This window comes from Nipponia nippon, unplaced genomic scaffold (assembly GCF_047370975.1).
Source record: "Nipponia nippon isolate SJK-2023a ecotype South Korea unplaced genomic scaffold, ASM4737097v1 scaffold_29, whole genome shotgun sequence".
NCBI classification, from domain to species: domain Eukaryota; kingdom Metazoa; phylum Chordata; class Aves; order Pelecaniformes; family Threskiornithidae; genus Nipponia; species Nipponia nippon.
This window is the reverse complement of record NW_028262346.1, coordinates 529,273-549,873: the sequence shown is the minus strand read 5'-3', so window position 1 is coordinate 549,873 and position 20,601 is coordinate 529,273. Positions and strand designations below refer to the sequence as shown.

Genomic DNA, 20,601 nt, shown 5'->3' with positions numbered 1-20,601 from the left:
GGCTTTAAGTTAGCTATATTCCAACTCCCTACCAGCACCTTTCCCACATATCTTAGTTTTACTAATAAACAGCGAAATGAGCTCTGATCACTTTTCTCTGTTCTCTTCTGAATCCAAAGAAAATTCCAACATAAAGGTTTTCAGACAGTCATAGAGAAATGGCCACAGAAAACAGACTGGCAAAGCTTTAGCAGGACAAAATGCTGTGATTGTGTGTTTGGCCTTTCTTACAGAGCAGAGCAGCTGTCGTTCCAGCAAGCAGTGCTGTCAGCCTTCACAAAAGAAAGTCATGTAAATGTCAAGTCATAGGTATAAAAACAATCCTTCAAAAAGGTGTCTGTATATCTGAAAAGCCTGCCTAGCTGTCACCAGCGAAAGTACCATAAGGAATGATGCAAAAGCCTGTTTAGGACAAACAAAGTTTTTGAACTAAATCCAAACTTCTCCAGTAGATCAAGCCGCGTCACTCTCTCCTTCAGAAGGAGAATCACATGCTCTTCAGCAAAGTGAATGTCTGTCTTAGTGCCTTATCCAGCATCGCTATTGTTTGGCTGAGAGCCAGCCCCATTCACAAGGTGCCCATCAAAATGCCATATGCAAGCTATCTCCTGAACAAACATCCCCCTAATTAGATTTCAATTTGGTTGCGATAAAGGCATAGAAGAACAATGCATCATCCCTTCTCAACTTGGCTCACCCAGGACAAAAGGCTTTACAGTAGATGGGCTGCACTGCAAAACAAGCTGTGGCTGACCTGCTGCTGCAGAGATCGGTCTGAGAGTGCAGGTAACCACCTGCTCAGAGCAAGAGTCATTATGTTTTCCTTCGCTAAGACGATTGGTACATAAGCACTCTCCTCCATAGGAGTTTCCAGACAGGCTGATAGGCGTTGATAACAGGAGCTTTCAGTAAATGAGCAGCAATTGCAAAAGCCCTTTTTCTGATCATGGATCACATCATGGAGCAATCATTTGCTAAGGATAAGTGACAATATAGCAAAGGAGGGACACAATAAGAGTTGAAAAGTAGGTACTCACAGGGTTTCTGGTATGCCCTACTAACAAGACATTTTGAAGAGATGCTTACTTAGAGCAACAGATATTTAAGATTTCACTCTTGTGTGCAGGTATTATGAAGAGTTACATATGCACAGAAGGTAAGACTTTTGGAGGATCCTGTAATGCCTATACAGGGATAGAAGAGTTATAAAAGACGTAACATCTACAGCTGCTTCTGTTCATTGACAAAGTTGCACTTGATAGATGCTAACTTTCAATACTCAGGATACTGGCATGATAAATTATCATCCCTGGTTTCTACGTCAGGAAATGAAGGACCATGAAGTTACAAACTTCTCACACTGATAACAGTGAAAATTAATAACCACTAAACTGGGCAAATACACGTACCCCTAAGGATCCTGAGGTGACCTTCCATGTCACTGACAGCTCTCCTGATATCAGGGAACATGTTGCAGGGAAAGCCTTTCATAAATGCATCAAATTCCATAATAAACACAATTAGAGGTTTTATCTTTCCCATTCTTCTGAGGTTGCTGTCCTTGAATCTTATTTCTCTAATGATTAGGAACCATTACCACCAAAACCAACATGGGAGCACCCTTACAGGACTCATCTTTTTCCATGAAAGTTCTGTCCTCTTATTCTAATCATCTTTATCTGTATCACATGATGATTGAATCATTTTTAAGCACAGATTACTATTGTGTTTTAGGGTTATATAGGTCTGTTAGTGTCAAAGACTCTAATGCTTTTCTTATTCCAAAAAGCCATCAGAGGCTCAGTGTGTTGGCATGGGCTCAGTCTAGGTACAAGGCACAGCTCTAACATGATGCCAACATGTCTCCTCGTGCCACCCTGGCTCCCCAGCCAAATACAAACCTCATGTGGTTTATGATTATTGTTTTATAGTGATCAAAACCAATGACATGTTAGAATATGGCCAGATCTGCAGCTATAAATGTACATGGCATCCTAAATGCTCTCATACTAGGATCTTTTAAAATGGTGTCACACACTATCCCACTTCTGTTGGAAACACCCCTCCTGATGCATCTTTACACTTCATCAGCCTTTTTTCCATGATTAGATCACATCTGTGGGACATGGTCACTCTATGATTAAGGAGTATATTAATAATTTACTACTATACTAGTACTCATCTATATTATATTGCTTAGTAAAATGAAAACAGTGAGATTGTTTATTGACCTGCTTTTAAAAAAATCTCACAGCCCAAAAAGAAGTAGAGATGTTAGACTTTGGACTTTACTCAGATTAGTGGATTACCATGCTCAACAGATTTAGATTTGACAAGGAAGGTCTTGGTAAAGATTTAAAATATCACTTCAATTGCCTTGAATCCACTGAAGTTACATATTTCATAGAGTGTGTTTGATGGCTAGTGACTGAAAAATCAGGTATATAAAATCAGGTATATAAAATCTGTATTGCAAGTGCAATACAGACTTAGTTGCCTAACTGATGGCATACAACTCTAAAAACCATGGCCTGGGCCCCACAAAAAACAACACACTGAAGATTTTCTTTCAGTGCATGGATTTTATGTGAATGTGATGGTACCACCAAATATTGACTCAACCAGGATGTTTACGGAACAGATTTAACATTTTTTTGTACTCTTATATTCAGGAAATAAAGAGACATAATAGAATTGAAACCACACAGAAATCATTGCCTTGTCAAGAGGCATGTATCAGTGAGATACGTATTGGCACGCTCTGATGTCCAGTATCAAGGCAAGGAACAAAAGGGAAGAGATCCTGGCACAAGGCTGTGTACAGTGAAGCTGCAGGCTCTGCCCAGGCTCTGGCTGCCGGTCCCCTGCCCCTAGAAACTGAACGTGACAAATACACCACGTACTTTTGTGACTCTAGATAAAAGTGATTCTTGCCATCTTACAGCTACTGCTATTGATCTTAGGCCTTGGAAGTCTACCTTTGCACAAGTTTGTTATAACCTGTTTGGAAATGTCTGTCCAGAGCTGTTGCCATCAGTGCCACTCTGACGCTGTGATGTGGGTTTAGAGACTTGCATTATTTGTGTTGCCAAACCCTACTGAGTCTACAGCCAGTATATAAATTTAGCCCATCTCTGAGACATGACTTTGTCAAAAAGAATGCAAGATGTAAATGGAGATGAAAGGAGCACAAAGTTAAAAAGAAAAAAAGGATTAACTACACATCAATCAAACGGAAGGTCATGTATTACACACAGAGGTGAAGCCTGGTACTATTGACAGAAGACTGAAGACACTTGCATACTGTTTTGTTTCAAACTTTTGTGTGTGCTAGAAGCCATATGTAAACTTTTCTACACAGAAGAGCTGATGATTTGTCACTGCAGGTGAGTTACAATACTTCTCTCCCTAAGTCACTGGTGATATCTTTTGAGTACGATTTAGATTTTAGGTGGATTTACTGGGCAGATACCATCCTTGTGGTCAGTGGAAAGAGATGGTCTAGTTTGAAACTCATCAAATTAGGACTGAGGGTAGGAAAGAAAAATAGCACTCTGAAAATCTGAAAAAAAAAACTCTGAAAAAATCTCTGAACTCTAAAAAAAAGGTCTCAAAGACGTAAGATATGACACAGAATAGACAGATGCAGGCAGGAGTCACCATGATGTGACTCAGCAGTTCCAAAAGTCAGAAAGAGTTAAGGAATGTGGTAGCAGCACGTGACTGGAAGTTCATGCAACACCCAAAACAATGTGAAGTCTCACGTAACTGAAGGAGTAAAGAAGAGAAGGTGGTAGATAAAATAAAAAAAGAAGCAGCTTTGTCACTTTCCGCAGAGCCCTATAGACCAATACAGTAGACAACTGGCCTTCGAAGGAGGGTTTCAGAGAAGCAACGGTGACAAGATCTGAATAAGCAGCCAAGATACTCATTTGGAAAACTTATTTTGAAGGAGAAGAATGAATATTGAGCAGTCAAAGAAGACTTTACAGTAGTCAAGGTGCAAGATGAAGGACTAGAGCAAGGGGTGGTGTTTTAACTGTTGACACACTGAAGTCATGTTTTTGCTGCAAAGGAGACGGAAGCTGCAATAGCTGTCAGCAGCCCAGATGCATATGGAAAAGGAGAGTGACCCTGAGGTTATGAGTCTGAGTGACAGGGAGGATGTGGTGTTATCAAAATCAGAAGTGAAGAGAGATTCAGAAGAAAAAGTAAGGAGTTCTGTTTTGGCCAGATTAGGAATGATCTGAAAGCAAAATGACCAGGATTACGTGTCAAGGAGGCAGTCAGATATGCAAGATTATACGGAACTGAGCAGAGGGTTTAAGAGTTATTGGCAGAGAGATGATAGCCAAATCCGTGTAACTGGATGTTGTCATCCAGGGACACAGGTACAGAAATCTCCAGGCAAATCAAAGAGTGACTAAATCCCTTCCCTGCCACCTCCAAAAGAAATTATCTAAAATAGCGCTGCAAAAACATGCATAAATACCTGTCTCTCCATAAAATCTAAAGATCATACCATTTCTAAAATTAGGGCAAACACTAAATGAAAGTTAACCCGAACAATAACTTTAGCTAAACTTCAGGTCACATGCATTTAATATAATGAGATGAAGAATATGAAAAGGCCATTCATAATGGAATTCATTGAGTTAGGAACGCCATGCTTAGCTGCCTTATAACATATAATTAATGATCCTATAAAAATCCAGCAGTACAAACTCTCCCAGCTGCACACAGAACTGTTCTTTATGCTGGGTAGGGCAAGCAAGCATCTGCTTCCACAAATACTGCCCTTTGAGAAGCTGAAAAGCTTTCTTTCCCCTGCTTCATCAGGGACCACACTGCCATTTCCATGACATGCTGAGCTTTGAACCGTTACCCAAATCAGACTATAGCATTTGGCAACCCAGTACGCATCTGTCACGATAGACTGGTTATTGGTGAAATGTTAAAGAAAAAGTCATTAACTCTTTTCCATTGCTTCTAATACCCTACCTTCCTCTAGATTATTTATAATCCCCACTAAACCCACCATCTGTTTATAGTCTTTAAACACAACAGAGAAATATATACTGTCTGGAGAGCTGTCTTATACCACTCCCAACCATTTGGTACAACAAAAGATGTTCTCTCTCCATCAAAAGGCTTGATCCCTCCTGAAGCCTTGATGCTCAGATTCAAGGTTAAAGGATTAAGGCCTGAAGCTTTGAGTACCAGAGGAAAGGAAGCCAAATATAAAAAGAAACACAACAATCAATCCTCTTCACCACAGGAGCAGTGTGAAGACCAAATCAGCTGGGCTGAATCTAAAATTTTCTCTGTGTGGCTCTCAAAAATTAGCACTGTTATAAATGTAATGGGTAGTTCTGCAAAACCTCAGCACCCATGCAAAGCCACAGAGTTCAGCTCAACACACCAGTACAGTCTGGAAAGTTTTATGTCAGAATAATTCAGTGGCAAATACACAAAGTCCACTTCAAAGAAAGTGAGAGCTGGAGAGCGAGAGAGAGCACGCTTGCCGTTATCTTTATATGTAGTCTGTATATCTGCAAGTGACAGAATCTAGTATTTACTGGAGTTTGCCTTTTGCTTCAATTCTCTGTGTGCTGAAGTGCAGCTAAGGTCACAAGAGGGGTGGGGGAGTGGGTTTTAGCTTAGTGCAACTGTGATCATGACCAGAACAGCAGGGTACAGAGGATTTCTTGCTTAACTTTGTAATACCAATAGCTTTTGTTCTTAGTCCTGCCCCATCAGTTCTGATATAAGCTTTTAAATGGTGTGAAAGTTGCACGGGTGGGTTTAAAATCTCCTAATTTAAAACTACCTTTCAGAACATTTTGTTTTATAAGATTTTTCAACTTTTCCAACTCACAAATTTCTGGGACATATGAATATCTAGATTAAACATCATCCAAGATCACATATAAAAATAAAAAGTAACAAAATGATATGTCTGAAAAAGTAATCCACTCCAATTTATAAAAATAGAATTCAGGTTTTCAAAATTTAATTCAGGCAGTAAACTAACAGCGTCTACATTTTCCTGTAAAGAAGGCATCTGCAAATGACTTGCAAAAATGTCTCTCACTGTCTGCAAGTGTTGGCAAGGAACAAACTCCTTCAGGAGACGTGTGAGTTTTAAATATTTCAACCCAAAGAAAAAAAATCTCCAAGCATTTTCAGTTCTGATATGTGGTATTACAGAACTATGCCCATGCAGAAGACTGGCAGGAAATGCAAGTTTTGTGAAAATACCAAAGCGCCCAAGTTTTAGGAAGCCTGTTTTCACTGATTGCCATCCTATGCTTATCAGTATTTCTAACACCAGAGTTTCTGTGCTTTTTGAAGACCTCACCTACAGGTTGGCTCCATCTGCCTACGGACACTACTTATGGTATCTCCTACTTACATCTTATACCTCAAGTCTATCAGTAGGCTTCCTGCTCAAGGCTACTTTGGACAGTAATGGAAATGATGTAATACTGCTGTGTGCAACATAATGATCACGAGAACAGAATCAGCATAATTCAGGTAAATGTAAGACACGCAGCTTCAAAACCCCGTTGCAGTTGAAAGTAAACCTGAAAATGAGATTAGCGAAGTGAGCAGGTCAGCAGAAATGAACTCCTCGCTCCTCAGTCCGATAAGGATCGCTGCCTACCTTTAAAAAAGGAAAAAAAAGCATGCATAGCTATATGTAAAAAATTGCCACCCCCCGCCCCATTCAGCAATAAGCTTTTAGTAACCACATCAGAACAAAAGCCTTCACCCTAAGCAAGAAATACTACTACCTTTACAGTCTGCACATGGCACTAATGAAGCAAAAATGTATATCTAACTCCAACTATACTCTCCCGTTACGTCACAACAGACTCCATCAGCCATCTGTTGGAGGGATGCTGTGCCTATATATAGCCAGACAACGCCATGAGAGAAAGAAAAACTCATATCTGCACCTAATTCAGCATTTGCACTATTGGCAGATCTGCAAGCACTTTTTTTACTGGCCAAACAGTGTTCACTCCATAAATATCCTATCTAAAAATGATACAAACTTCAATGTAAAACTATCTGGAATAAGAAAGTAACTTGGGTGTTAAAAGGAGCACTAACAAGTGGGTAAGTGGCTTCCATATACACAGATTTTATGGGCCATTTGCAAGCACAGTTAATTTCAGCCTGAAAATGTGCCAGTCTGCCAAAACAGCAAATAGATGAAAAATATCCCAACAAACTGTATTCAGTACATTCCTAAAAGTTGGCCAAGTACAATATAGACGCACCTCAAGAGACCAAGGACAACTCACAGATTAACTGAAGCCTGGGAGGTGTTGGACAACAAGCCAGTTGTGGTACTACTGACAGTTTCTCCTCCAGAGGCTCAGGACAAGAGTAACAGAGGTGACGCACGCCGGCATGAAGAACTGACGAGAAAACTCCAAATAGGAAACAAAATGGGTGCTACCATTCCACCGGTTCTTAAATACCAGTTCCCTTGAAAAATGGGAGCAATGGGGCAGCACAAGTCAGGTCAGAGGTGGCAGAGCCACATGACTGCATGTGATTTTTATTTTATTTTTAAATTAGTTGGAGGGGGGATTGTGTGAACAAACCTGGATATGCCTGGGCAGCAGAGGGAGCTGTGAGTCTGTGTTCCTCTGCACATCTATTTAATTGCGTTGAATATTTTGACAAAAACACAGACGTATGCTTGCACATCACCATAGAAAGATGCCTGCATGTCTAACAAGCCGCAAAAAAAATCGAGTTCATAACAAAGCATTAAACAAGGAGCAAGAGATAATTGTCACCTTCTCTCACAAGATAATAAAAATAGTTACACCATAAACATAAAAATCTTTTAAAAGACCCCTGACAGCATTCCTTCCTGGAACTATCACCATAGCAATGAGCATTCTAATAGGGGGAAAGTGCTGCTGAATTGTGTTTGATATTTTCAACTAACTAAAAATACAAACTGGAAAAAATACACACCGGTGATACAGAATGAATCACACAAACATAAGAAGCCTTCAACGAAATTAAAGGTGGCAAATTCCACCTGCAAATCTTTAACACGCCAGGAAAGAAAACCTTTAACCAGGTAGCATCCATTGAAAGAGTGCCTGCAGATAACTGTAAACCCATCCGATAGCTGCTGTATCCAACAATTCCTATTTATAACATTTTGCACAGGTCAGTGTAGAGGTGCAGTGGCAGTATTGTGTGAAATCTGAGGAAAAGGTGCATGTTAGCGAGAAGGCAGTAGAAAGCTGTACCGGCAGAGCTATATAAGAAACCTAAGAATCAAAAAAGCAGGGAACCTTGTATGTTAAGATTTAGGCACACAGCAGAGCTCTGGGGAGAGGTTACTTGCCAAGTAGCAAACTGTATCTTCTCTAGTTGATGCTATTAAATAGGTCTTATTTCCATGACATTCAGATCCAAAGTTAAGATTAAATAAAGGAGAGAAGAGTGGATTGTTTTAAAATTCCTCTCCCAGATGCAGACATCGGGAGCACACACAAAAGCAGGTGCTGGATGTACTGATCCTACTGAATACACATGGAGTGGGTACTTGAGCATGTACCAAGCATCTGCGTCTGGTAGATGGAAAGCACTTTGTAAAAGGCTGGTTTATGCTAAACAAATGAATCAGGTTATGTTTTTATTTTGAATATTTTAAAGCATCTTGCACACTGGGGCAGACTTGAAAAGAAATTACACAGACAACCAGACAACTTGCCATTAATTGTACAAGTTACTATCTCCATAGCTGAAAATTGGCTGTGGGCTCACTTAGGAGCACTCCAAGCTACTGAAAACCATCCTCAATAAAACCTGCTCTGACTGTTGCACCTTGGAGAACTGGAGATCCTGCATCTGAAGATTCTTCAGGTCCCACGCGCCAGCCCAACTGCAACCAGGCAAAGGGACAGACACATTTCTTCCCAACAGCTCCTCAACATACCCAGCAGGGAAGTGACATATTCAACACTGCAAATTCATACTGGGACCATCCAAAGAGGCTGAGATGGACAATGCTTGCTCACTTTGATAATGAAAAAACTATAATGGCACATTTAGAACAGAAAATGAAACAGGCATCCATTAGAAAATTTGGCTGTAGTTTGCAGTAATCCCCAAGGTAGAAGTTTTCCTTTTCACAGACAGCCAGACTATGACCAAAATTTGTATCAGAAATCAAACTCTGTACTGTATTTGCTCGTGGAATCGTTTTTTCCTTTTTCAAGGAGGGAAAAAATTAATCCCTACAGAAGATGACAAGATGCCTTTTAAAGTACATATCTCATTTCTGACTACAATTACCTTTCAATAGCCTGGCACAGCTGCACGCTCCTATTTGCTTTTTGTTTTTCATTAAGGGCTCCTCTATTATTTGTACCCATCCTATAGCATTTATGCCTGGCAATGATGCACATTCCCTTGCCTATGATTCTTCCCACAGATAGTAGAGAATAAATTGCAATTAGATTTTCGTAATTGTAGATAATTAACTCAAAATGAGCTGTTAATTATAAAAAAAACTATGTTTTTCAGTTCTTGATTATATTATTTATTTTACTTCTAAACTCCAATACCTCACTTCAGCAAGTTTAGTATTTTAAAGGACTTTCACCATTTCTGTTAAAATACCAGGATATTTTTAAGCTAAGTTTTGCTTATTTGAAGACTGAAATCAAGTTTCATGCTGTGAGGTTTGCTAGAGGAAGCTCTCATGTACGAACTGGAAGTCAGAGAGGGCTGGTTTTCCATTAGGGTTCTGGTAGCATTTGCTGTAGCAAGAACCATTTGGCAGGTCAATTAAAAAACAATTAACAAACACCCTCCCCCCAAAAAAATAGAAAACAAAACCAAAAAAGAGACTGTTAAAAAAAAGGATATATTCCTCTCAGCTCTTCATCCTTTCTAAGATCTAGCCACACACTTGCACACTCTCTCTTGATACTGAAGAAAACATCACTTACATATTCAAATGCATAAAAGAGACAAATGGACTTGTCTTCCGTAGCCTCTTTCAGCCTTACATTAGAGTAAATTATTTAGGAAGCATTCATCTGGTAACCTTTGCAAAACTGAAGATGGCATATAGGAAGAAAAAATTCCAAGTGTTTTGCTGCCAAACTTTGGAACCAGCTGCCATGGCAACTTGAGACTGCACAAACACATATTAACTTTGAAAAAATTATAGTAAATTAAACCAGGGGAATGACGAGAGGGTGGGGAACCTTTTGAAATCTGGAACTCTCATTTTGTTAACGGCACAGGTTTTCCTTATTTTCCCTGCTAGGCTATGTAGATTTTTGCAGGTTTTTGATAAACTGTTGCCAAGATGCCCTACAGATGTTCTAGGTGACATTTTTCCTCCAGGGGGCTTAATGCTACTGCATCTTAAACATATCATGACTCTCTTTCTCTTTTGTTACAGTGATCAGACTTTGATCACTTCAGTCTGTGAGAAAATGAAACAAAAAAGCATCAGAATACAATGAGGATATGCCAGTAACTCACAGCAGCCAAACACCTGGTTAAGCAATGAAGTGTTCCAAGGAAAATAACAACTCCTGTTGTTCTGGAGAAAGAAGTCTTATCCCTTTTCAGTGAAGAGGGATCTCAAAAAAATAAAATAAAATCAGTATCACTTGAGGTTAAAAAAAAAAAGTATTGGACCCTTAGTTTATAAATAAATTAACAGTTCTTCCGGTATTCTCATAACAGAGAGAAAAGCTTATTATTTTAAAGTCTACTCTTGTCACTAAAGAAGGGGCCATTCAAAGGACATCTGCTCTTCTTGTCCACTAAACAGGGCATACTTTGGTCAAAAGAACAGATATAGTTAAAGCATAGAACAAGAAACTGCTACTTTATGAGAAAAGGAGAAAAACCCTGTCAAATCCGCAGGTTTTATTTGTTGCTTTTCTAATAAGCCTGAATCTTCTTCCAGTGGTAACAGGAAATGCGACAGGGTGGGACAGAAAGAAAACGCAATAATGTATTGATTCAAGTTTTAAATAGCATGCAAAACTGAGATAAAGAGCTAAATATTGGCTTAACTCTGCTTCCAGTTATTCCAGTGGTAGTTTGCTCTGACCACATTGAAGCAGAGGTGCAACACAACATTGTTTAAAAAAGAAGTAACTGTCACCAATTGTAAAAGATCGTTTCTATCTGGGAGTTAAAGGATAATGTATTTTTTACATCAGGTCCAAATCAAGACTAAAGAAATGTTCTGATCTTAATTGAAAAAATAACAAGAACAAAGAACAAAAGCTAAGATTTTGTGAAAACTCCATCTTGCACTGGGCTAGGTTAGTGTCCTTAAGAGATGATACACAAAACCTGAGACCTCCACAGGAAGTCAACCCCTAAATATTGAGTAATAACAGATCAGCATAAGTATTGATTTGACTCATAAAAGACAACAGCCAATGGATTTTACCTTTCCTGCAGAAAAAAACTCTTAATCTGAAACAAACACAAGAACAAATACACTTGGCAGCCAACAGCACGCTGTCAAGAAGATATACCGACTCTGTAAAGTACTTAGAAGTGAAGAGAGAAATTACCTTAGCCCCATGTTGTTGCTGTTCATCATCAGAGCAAGTTCTCCAGGTGCTTCATCAATGGGCACATCTTCTGAACCTGGTACATGGCCTCTAAACCTGAAAAAGCAGAGTTGGCTGGATTTGCAGCTGGTCAAATCATTACACCAGGAACTTGCCACATAAAGATGAGCTGTGTGTCTACAGACAGGGCACTTAATCACGTTAAACGCAGAAGCTTTCACAGCTGTTTTCATGCTTCCAGATATACGTTTGTATTGGAAGGCTGACTTATGTCCAGTGCCTTTGCTTCCAAGGGTTTCCATTGGGAAAAAGATTAGAAAAATTTCATTTACTCATTTCCAAGGACTTGCTCCCTTAAAAAAATGGTCACAGTATCTAATAAAAAACATCCTTGTTGGGCTCACATTACAGCTCCAGCAGCACCAGAGCTCAAAGGCATCGTGTGTAAACTGCATAAAATGTAGAATTCGTTTGAGGTGGTTGTGTCTCCTGAAATATGGGCCCACAGATGATGCTCCGTTTTTAATAGATGACCCCACCTTTTTCTTTCTCTCCAATGAAGATAGAAAAGTCAACAATAGAGGTACTTCTCCCTTTTTATTTGCATTAAATTCCTGTTTCCAGGATTTACCCATATTTGTCTACTCTGATGTGGTTGGCATCAGGAGGAGTCACAAACTGCCCCTTTCCCTGCACACACACCATTTTTGATAGCCAAGCAACTATTTCACATAGAGAGAAACTACAAATTGAAAGTACTGTGCTCGCTTGAGGCTAAATAGGGAAATGTGGGATATTAAAACGCGGTTATGATGCAGCATAGCCAAAAAAAGGATCAATTCAAACTTTCACTAAAAGAGCAAAAGAGTTAATAGCCAATAATTGCAAATGGTCAGACCTTTTACTTGTCATTCAATGACAATACTTTCAGCAGCTCAGAATGGACCTTAACCAGCACTCCACCCATGCAGAAGGACAGACAAAAATAAACACTATCTGGAAATGGATTTTTGTTGCATTGGTTTTTTAAACTGTCATGATGTTAAGAGATGAACTAGCTTAGAGCCTCCTGACAATGAAGCAAAGGGTATTTGAGCTTAGCTAAACAAATTTTTATTGTTTGTAGTATATAAAATTACCCTGTTACCAAATGCAAAAGTGAATTATACACCTAGAACTGAAACAGAACTGTGATACCTAAGAGATTTACCTATAAATATAAAACATTTAATTCTAAAGAGACTGAATATTTTTTAAGAGCAAGCACGCTATATTCTAGTTGCTTTTCTTAGAGAGAACATGGCAAATGTGCTTTCACCTGCACCTCTGGAAAGAGACCACAAAAATACTGGGTCCTCAGATTGACATGATTTTCTTTCATACAATTCTTTTAGGTAAGTCGAGCTCTGTAAACCAGGAAGTTTTTTTCAGGAAAAAAAAATGGTTAAAATAGGCATAATGGCATTAACAAGCACATCATTATAGATATATTTAAGGTCCATTTTTTTCTGGGCTTATGATGCCTCAAAGGCTGAAAAATATCCATTAGAAACAAAACCACCAAAAACTCAGTCTCTATGTCCTTCGTATTCTACTTGTTTTTCATTAGAGGGATATATGCATAGAATTAAGGTATTTGATGATTAAGAATCCATCTGTTGTTACTTAATTCTCACCTGAAGTCATAATCCTTTGTTTGTGACCTCAGTCATTTTCAACACACACAATTGCGATTGCCTTTAAGACAGGCATTTTTAAAGCCACATAAACAGATTATTTTCAATGTAAGCCACAATCCAAGACAACAAACAAAAGACCACCTAAATTACAGTATTCTCTTTTAGAGTTTGAAAAGTAACCAGGGGGCTGGGATTAAGAAGAGAAAGTGATATATTCCTCCATGGTGGTTATAATACATGAATGTAGGAAGTGGGTCATGTAATGCAGACTCTCATAGGATGCTGTCAGCAGTTGCCATACTAAAACAGTATTGAAATAAGCATCCTTGTGAAACCCTCCTATTGCTTCTTCTAAAAGATTGCTAGATTTTTCCCCATTGCTTTCCCTTCCTAATTCTGAAATGTTAGTACTCAACTGAGTTACACTGACTAATTCAGCTTGCTTTAACCCACTCCCTTTCACTGTTCCTCTCCACTCTAGTAACGTGATACCAATAAAACAGTTTCTCCCTCTTTTCCAGAGTCCCCCATTTACGTTGTCAGGAAGGTGTTATCTCACCTTCTGCAACAAGCTCACGGGCCTTTCAAGTTACATTCCATATTTCTATGGTTACTGCCTTTCCCTTCTTCTATTTTTTACGCATGTCTTCTGCCTCAGTCTTGGCATTCTCCCTTCCACAAACATCACTGGGAAGAAAATGTCCTTGCATACAAAGGGTTCCTTCCCTTTTCCATACCTATATATGGAAAAAAATATATATACTCCATGTATATATAAAGTGATCTCCATCTTTTCTGTAAAACACACTTCTTCCAGTCCCCACCTAGGAAGGTGCAATACTTCAAAACTGACCTCTCCAAGGAAAGAAGGGGGAATGCCACATATATGTCATCCACGCTTACATTGCTCTCTTGCCAAATGTCTGTATTTCTTGAAGTGCCTGCACTAAGATCAGCCTCTCATTTTCTTCTACTGCTCCTCTTTTCCTACCTAGTCTTTTAGCACTGCTTTTCTTGTGCCTTTCTTTCTACCACATACTGTTTTTCTCTGCTGTTTTCCACAGCTGTCATGCTGTTTCCCAACAATATATGCTAATATACTAAAAAGTCTCCTCTCCTCTAAATCACTGTTAGAGAGAATTTGTGCCACAGGTATTGCCTATCTTATCAGTTCCATTCTCCCACTTCAACTATTGCCCATGTCTTCATTAGAAATTTAATTTTTTTTTTTTAAAAAATAAGTCTCAAAATCTCCTGTTATAATCCATATGGGATTGGTGTAGTTGCTGTTGTTTTAGGAGCAGTTTTGCTTCTTGCTTAGCCAACAAATGTTGGAGTCGTTCCTTTTCAATTTCCAGCTCCATTTTCTGCAGAAGCAGCTTCTGCCTTCTTTCTTCATACAACCTATTAGCCTGCTCTGTTTCTTTAGGTCCTGAGTCCACACTGTCATTCAGCCCAGAAACTCGAGAGTGCCTAGAATAATCACAGGTTTTGTGAACTGGACCAGAGTGTCTTCTAGGTACCTGGCTGACATCGTGGCTCTCTTGCATGCTCCCTGAACACCCTACATGCCTGCAAGCACAACCGTGACTCACTTGCTGAGGGCACGTGCTCTGAAATTCATTTGCTTTCTGGTCCATCTCCTGAGCTGGTTTTACACAGTGAGGGCTCCTCTGCTTGGCTGGGAAAATTGTTGTTACACTTTCTGTGCAAGCCATTTTCTACTGGATATTTCTTCAGACACTCCTGATGGTTGTAATGGATTTCAGTCCCGTAATTGTGATTATTCCTGCAAGGCTCAGACAATGCAACACGGGCTGGGCTTCCAGCATTTGAGGCTCTACTGTTCTTATAAAAAGTTTGAGGTCCCCCAATACCCAAGTAGGAACCATCTAGCTCCAAAGATGGTTGGTGGCATGAGCTCTTCTTACCAGATACCTGCAATAAGAGAAACAATTTCCTGTGAATTACTAAAATTTGTCTTTGCTCATTAATTTCACTTGGTAAATGTGTTCTCTCAGAAATAGACTTGCTGCATCATGCTGATGGACATATAGCCAAACCCGAAGAAACGTTTATCAGAAGACAGACACGAATCTGCTATCAAATCTACATTTCATTCCATCTACACAAGTGTAATAAATGTAAAACTACTGTCTGCAGGATCCTCAGCATAAAATGAGTCGCTTCAGAGTATCAAGTAGTTGTGAGCATCTAGGGTTACATAAAATCAACTTGAAGAGTGGCAAAAAACATTAAATGTTAATGTTTGAAAATGTTTAATTTTGAATACCGAGCCAAAAAATCCATTCAGCCACTATAAATACTCTTTGATTGGCCATTACACAGCAGGAGATTTGATGTAAAACATTTCACCTTGCACTGAATGGGATATTACTTACCACTGGAAATTTGATGAGAGTTTTTGAAATATCTTTACAGAAACACAGATAAAAACCAACTACTTTCTGTAAAAAATGGTTGTACATCAAAAGCGGTCATTAAAATATAAAACATGTTTAAATTCAGCTATAAATGTAAGTGATTTTTCAATTAAGCTGGGCAAGTGATTATACTCTGATAAAACTCTGAAGAAAGCAAGCAACTGTAATTAACATTTGTCAAGCCAGTGCAAGTGGTTTTGTTATACTCATGGATATTATGTAACAGACATCAAAATCCTACTTACATCCTGGAGTATCTTTGCACCATGGTTCATCTAGGCAGTTAAGCATTTGAGTTTTTATGCACATCAGAACAGCAGTGAATCAGGCATTCACATTTCTTTTGCTAGACCTGTGCATTAATTTCAATAACATACTGATTTTAAACTCCTCCAGCCTTTGGGACCTTTCACAAAGATCTGATTTTTTTAATTACAGAAGCCAGCTTTGTTAAAGATAACAAAACCACTGCAGTGAAAGTGGTTTAGCAGGGCAATCTGGTATCCACTGATGGAAAGAAAAGTATTATTTGCACTCTGGCAATGCTTACAGAAGATAGGTATTGTCCACATAGAGTGGAAGATAGTCAGCAAGCCCCAAAACACTAGAACTTAGTAATGCAAGCAAGCATCCAGCAATGATTAGAAGAGAGATATAATCCAAATCTATGCAGTGTTTATATGTATAATTTAAATTCTTTGTTATAAATAAACAAAATACCAAATATATTCTGCTGCCTTTCAAGACAACCAATTACAAGTTTCTTGTAGACTTCACAGAATGTAAATTAATGTGGATTAGCACCTGAATACTGATATTTTATTATTTCCAGTTTTGTGGATACAAATATATCTTCTCTGCCATGTGACTGAAAGCCAACGATGTCATGTTTTACCCCAAAGGGCCCAGTGAGTTGGAGGCATTTGCATTAATGTCAGTGCTAAATGTCTGAGGAAAGTCTGGTGCTTGGACTGGGTGAAAAGTGCAGGACATTGAAATATTTTAAAGTCAGAGGGGCTGGCAGGGCAACTGAGCAGAAATGCAACATGCTGCCAAAAAGACAGAGTTCTGTTATTTATTATTTGTAGCATGCCATCCTTGTCTGCAATATATTCTAGACAAATAAAGGCTACAAAGCACTTTTAATCTAAATTAGACAATACATAAAGGGATGACCAGCAACAGGAAGAAATATTACAGAAAAGGGAAAGTAAGAGTATCCTGTGGTTACATGCTGTTTCTCGTTTCCCACCTCACCTGCTTCTGCTAACATAGCATTTAGGGCACCAACAGAGAGAGGTTTTCAAGGTGGCCAGTTTCCCAGCCCCCTGGGACAGCAGAAGGTGGCAGACCTGATGGTATTCTTAGAGGATCCTATCAGAGCTGGCAGCTTAGGGTGGTCTAGAGAAAGCAGACATCTACCCTTCTGCGGCCCATAAACAGAAGTAAAAAGGAACAAAAAAAGAAGACTCAAAAGATGAAATAACTGAGAATGTCTTTATTCTAGCAGTTTGTTTTATTGACTGAAGAGACAAGAGAATGTTAAGAAATCTAAGCACACGAATGAAGATGGTACAAAATAATCATCAGGAGCAGGTTTAAGAATAAAGGCCCAGATCGCAAATTAACTTCATGGCTGAGACTCTATTAAGAGTCCCTGAAGGCCCTAAAAGAGAGGTACCAGTTAGCATTTGTTGACCTTGGCCGCCATTAAATCTGCCCTGATGGTCTTAGAAATGGCATTGACATTTAAAGACTTAATAACAAGGCAGAGAAACTTTAATGTTATTTCACAGTTACAATATGTTTGCAGGGGGGAAAATTCTCATTAATGTCATTGAATGCAAGTGGGTTTTTTTATTCCTTTAGAAGAAGGAGGTCATGTTAGGCAGAAGACTGAGTTCCAACATGCCTTTGACAGCTGCTCAGTACTTTGCAGGATCTAACCCCAAAGAAAAGTTAACTATTGGGAGTCAGAAGCTAGTCAACAACTTTTTTAGCAATTTGTGTTTTTCTGTTAATGCTGTAATTGAAAACTACAGCTGTATGGTAAAGGCTGAAGGGAAAATGGACCGACATTTACATGTATGAGGGATCAGATGAGACCAGAGCATGCCATGACAGATCTGTAAGATGCAGGCCAGGTGAAGGAGAAAAGCAAAAAAAAAAAATATTCCAAAGACGCACCTACTACCGTGAGTCTAAAGACACACAAGCATAAGGAACTGGGTAATTTTACAAGATGAGTTTAAGAAAGATATTGCCTATGGGACACATGGAAACCATGACAGACTATGATGGAACAGCTGCGCTTTCCCCTCTGTGGAGCTCTTCAAGGCTTGTTGTACAGTATTTAAAGATACAACTTACTTTAACTGAGGCTTAAACAAACAAACTCAGACTGCTCCTTGCAACATATGGAGTTAATAAGACTTGATCAGATGTGAAACTCTTGCATGGAAACAAGGAGATATTAAAAAATAGTTCAAATAATCTTTAGAAAGGTTTAAAGAGCAAGACGTGGGGAGGTCTACGAAATCTTTACTGCAATCCCAGTAATTTTTGCTCAGGAATTCAGAGCAGAGCTTAAACAAACATCCAGTCCTTAAAACTTCCTACAAACAGACAAACAGCGCACCAGTTTTATGCACGCAGCATTATGATCTCTGCAAATTCTTATTAAATGCAACTTGTGTGCTCTGCAGTGTTAATTCACAGCACTGGCAGAGGAGACACATTTACAGACTGACTTCAGCACACAGGGCTTTGTACTGCAAGGGATGAACTAGTAACAGATCAGATCTTACAATCTCAACACAGGGAAGGTCCTGACAGATTTCACTGGTAGCTCTGCATGTACAAAACATGTTTAAAAAACAGCCCAAAATCATTACCTTGAGAAGTCTTGCACTCTGAGGAAAAAAGCTAGGGTCCTAGCAAAATACAGTGCTGTTACGGTGAACAGCAAAATTCCTATAGACGTTAACAGGGTCAGAGTTTAACCCATGGCACCTGGGTTTGTAGTTTGTAGCTGAACTATATTTGAATACAGAAAAAGAGACAATGAACTAAAATTGTTCTCCATTGTATCTTGAGAACATTTCTCTAACCTGAGTTTTCAGCTCTGGGGTTTCTTTTGGTGGGGTAGAAATAGAGGGAGGAACATGCAGGTTCAGAACTAGCCCATTATGCTGATCCGAGTGTGGACCCTGGAGGAAGCCAAGAAGAATGAACAAAAGCAGCAACCAGAGGAGAAATACAGAGATTTAAAGATATTTGAAGATGAAGCAAAAATTTCTAAATGGACAAATGAGAGGCTACCATACACAGGGACACCTTAAAGAGTACCAAGGGCACATATTAGTGACTTAGCTGACGCACTCACTAAGGTATATATCCTAAACCCGGAACTCAGTCACCACTGTGCATTGTTGATGTATGGGTCTCATCTGAATAAAGCTTGGCTTTGGGTTTGCAGGTCTATCGATATAGTATAAGCACTTGCTCTTGTCAGTAGAATGAGGAGAATATATTATAAATAAGCTCAGGTAGGATATCAGGGCAATAGAAATGCCATTTTAAGAACAATTATTTCAAATGATAGGACTATTTGAAGTGCATTACTAGTGATTAAGGAGCTATTCTTTCCAAGAGTCTGTAAGAATTTATCAAGGAGAATGTAAAAAGGTAAAGACTTTAAAGTAAATTAGTAGGATCTACTGAAGTCTCAATTTTTTTTTGTTTAAATCATATAATCCTTTATTAAAATCTCTACCATAAGTAACCTAATATCAGTCATTACAAAGTGCCCACATAATAGTTCAGCAACTGTCTCTGTCAGTACCTAAGATAAATACAGTAGATAACTCGGAAGGTAAGCTGACCATTTTTCAAGCAAGAAATAAAGCACCATTTTCTGTAGCAATTATGTATAGCTATGATTGTCATGTTCCACTGAATAAAACAAGCGGTCTCAAATCAAAGAAACTATGTGAATGACAGTCACAAGCCTGCATTTTTCCTGCAAAAATCTACTGAACTCAATATACTGAACAGGTGTAGCAAAAAAAATAAAAATAATAAAATAGGATCACATCACAAAAAAGTGAATCTATAGCTGCTAGCTGACAGCAGAGGAACACCTCCTATGTTTGTGTTGCCTTCAATTCTTTTTCTCCTCTTTGTTAAGAGGGTTTGAGCTGGGATGCCAGGTGCACAATAAACCTGCATTCATAGTGGCATGTGAGCATTTGCTGGAACTCAGCTTTAAGCGTATATTTTGCATTCATAAACATGCCACCCTTCTCCAGCTACACAAATATTGTAGATAATCTCTAACAAATGCTTCCATTTCAGATCAGCAACCTGGTTTTACTCTAGCTGATAAGGCAGTCATTAATAATACAGTGCTCCAAGGAAACTAAAGCGAGGTGCCTGTATGTTTGAGTGTTGGAAGTCACTGTGAGCAGAATGCCCATTAAGCCCAAACAGTACCTACATATGGCAATGCAGTACCTGACCACTAAAATTAAGCAAACATGTTTGCTTTCTGAAACAAAACTATATCGTTCCTGTTTGCACTACAGAAAAATGCCACTATACTATCTTGACAGCACCAGGTCTAACTATTAACATTCAATGTGCTATCAACATCATAAAAATGAAAAATCACAATCTTCTGACTTCAATTTTTTTACTTCTGCCCTTTATTTTACTGAAGAATCAGTAGTTCAAGACCTAGATAAATATTTCAAAAACTATACTATTTGTGAGCAGAGCAGGTCACTACCATTTCCCAGTGCATTTGGAGTTCATGTGAAATAAGGGCAGAAGAGTGATGAGCTGCATTTTTAACATGGGCATACACAGAATAGTTGTCTAGCT

General features: G+C 38.8%; 2 protein-coding genes across 2 annotated transcripts in view; both read right to left on the bottom strand.

Annotated features, from left to right (window-relative positions):
• LOC148054929 (protein hinderin-like) overlaps nt 1-9,416 on the bottom strand; it is a 52,680-nt gene extending 43,264 nt beyond the window's left edge. Inside the window, exon 1 of the mRNA XM_087763636.1 lies at nt 9,337-9,416. Within this exon, the coding sequence (XP_087619762.1) occupies nt 9,337-9,416 (80 nt within the window). The remainder of the gene's footprint in view (nt 1-9,336) is intronic.
• Nucleotides 9,417-9,730: 314 nt separating this feature from the next.
• LOC148054928 (protein hinderin-like) lies at nt 9,731-15,992 on the bottom strand. The gene is given in 5 exon segments (XM_087763635.1): nt 9,731-9,803; nt 11,595-11,693; nt 14,531-14,965; nt 14,967-15,211; nt 15,963-15,992. Coding segments are annotated over 5 exon segments (882 nt in total).
• Nucleotides 15,993-20,601: the final 4,609 nt, after the last annotated feature.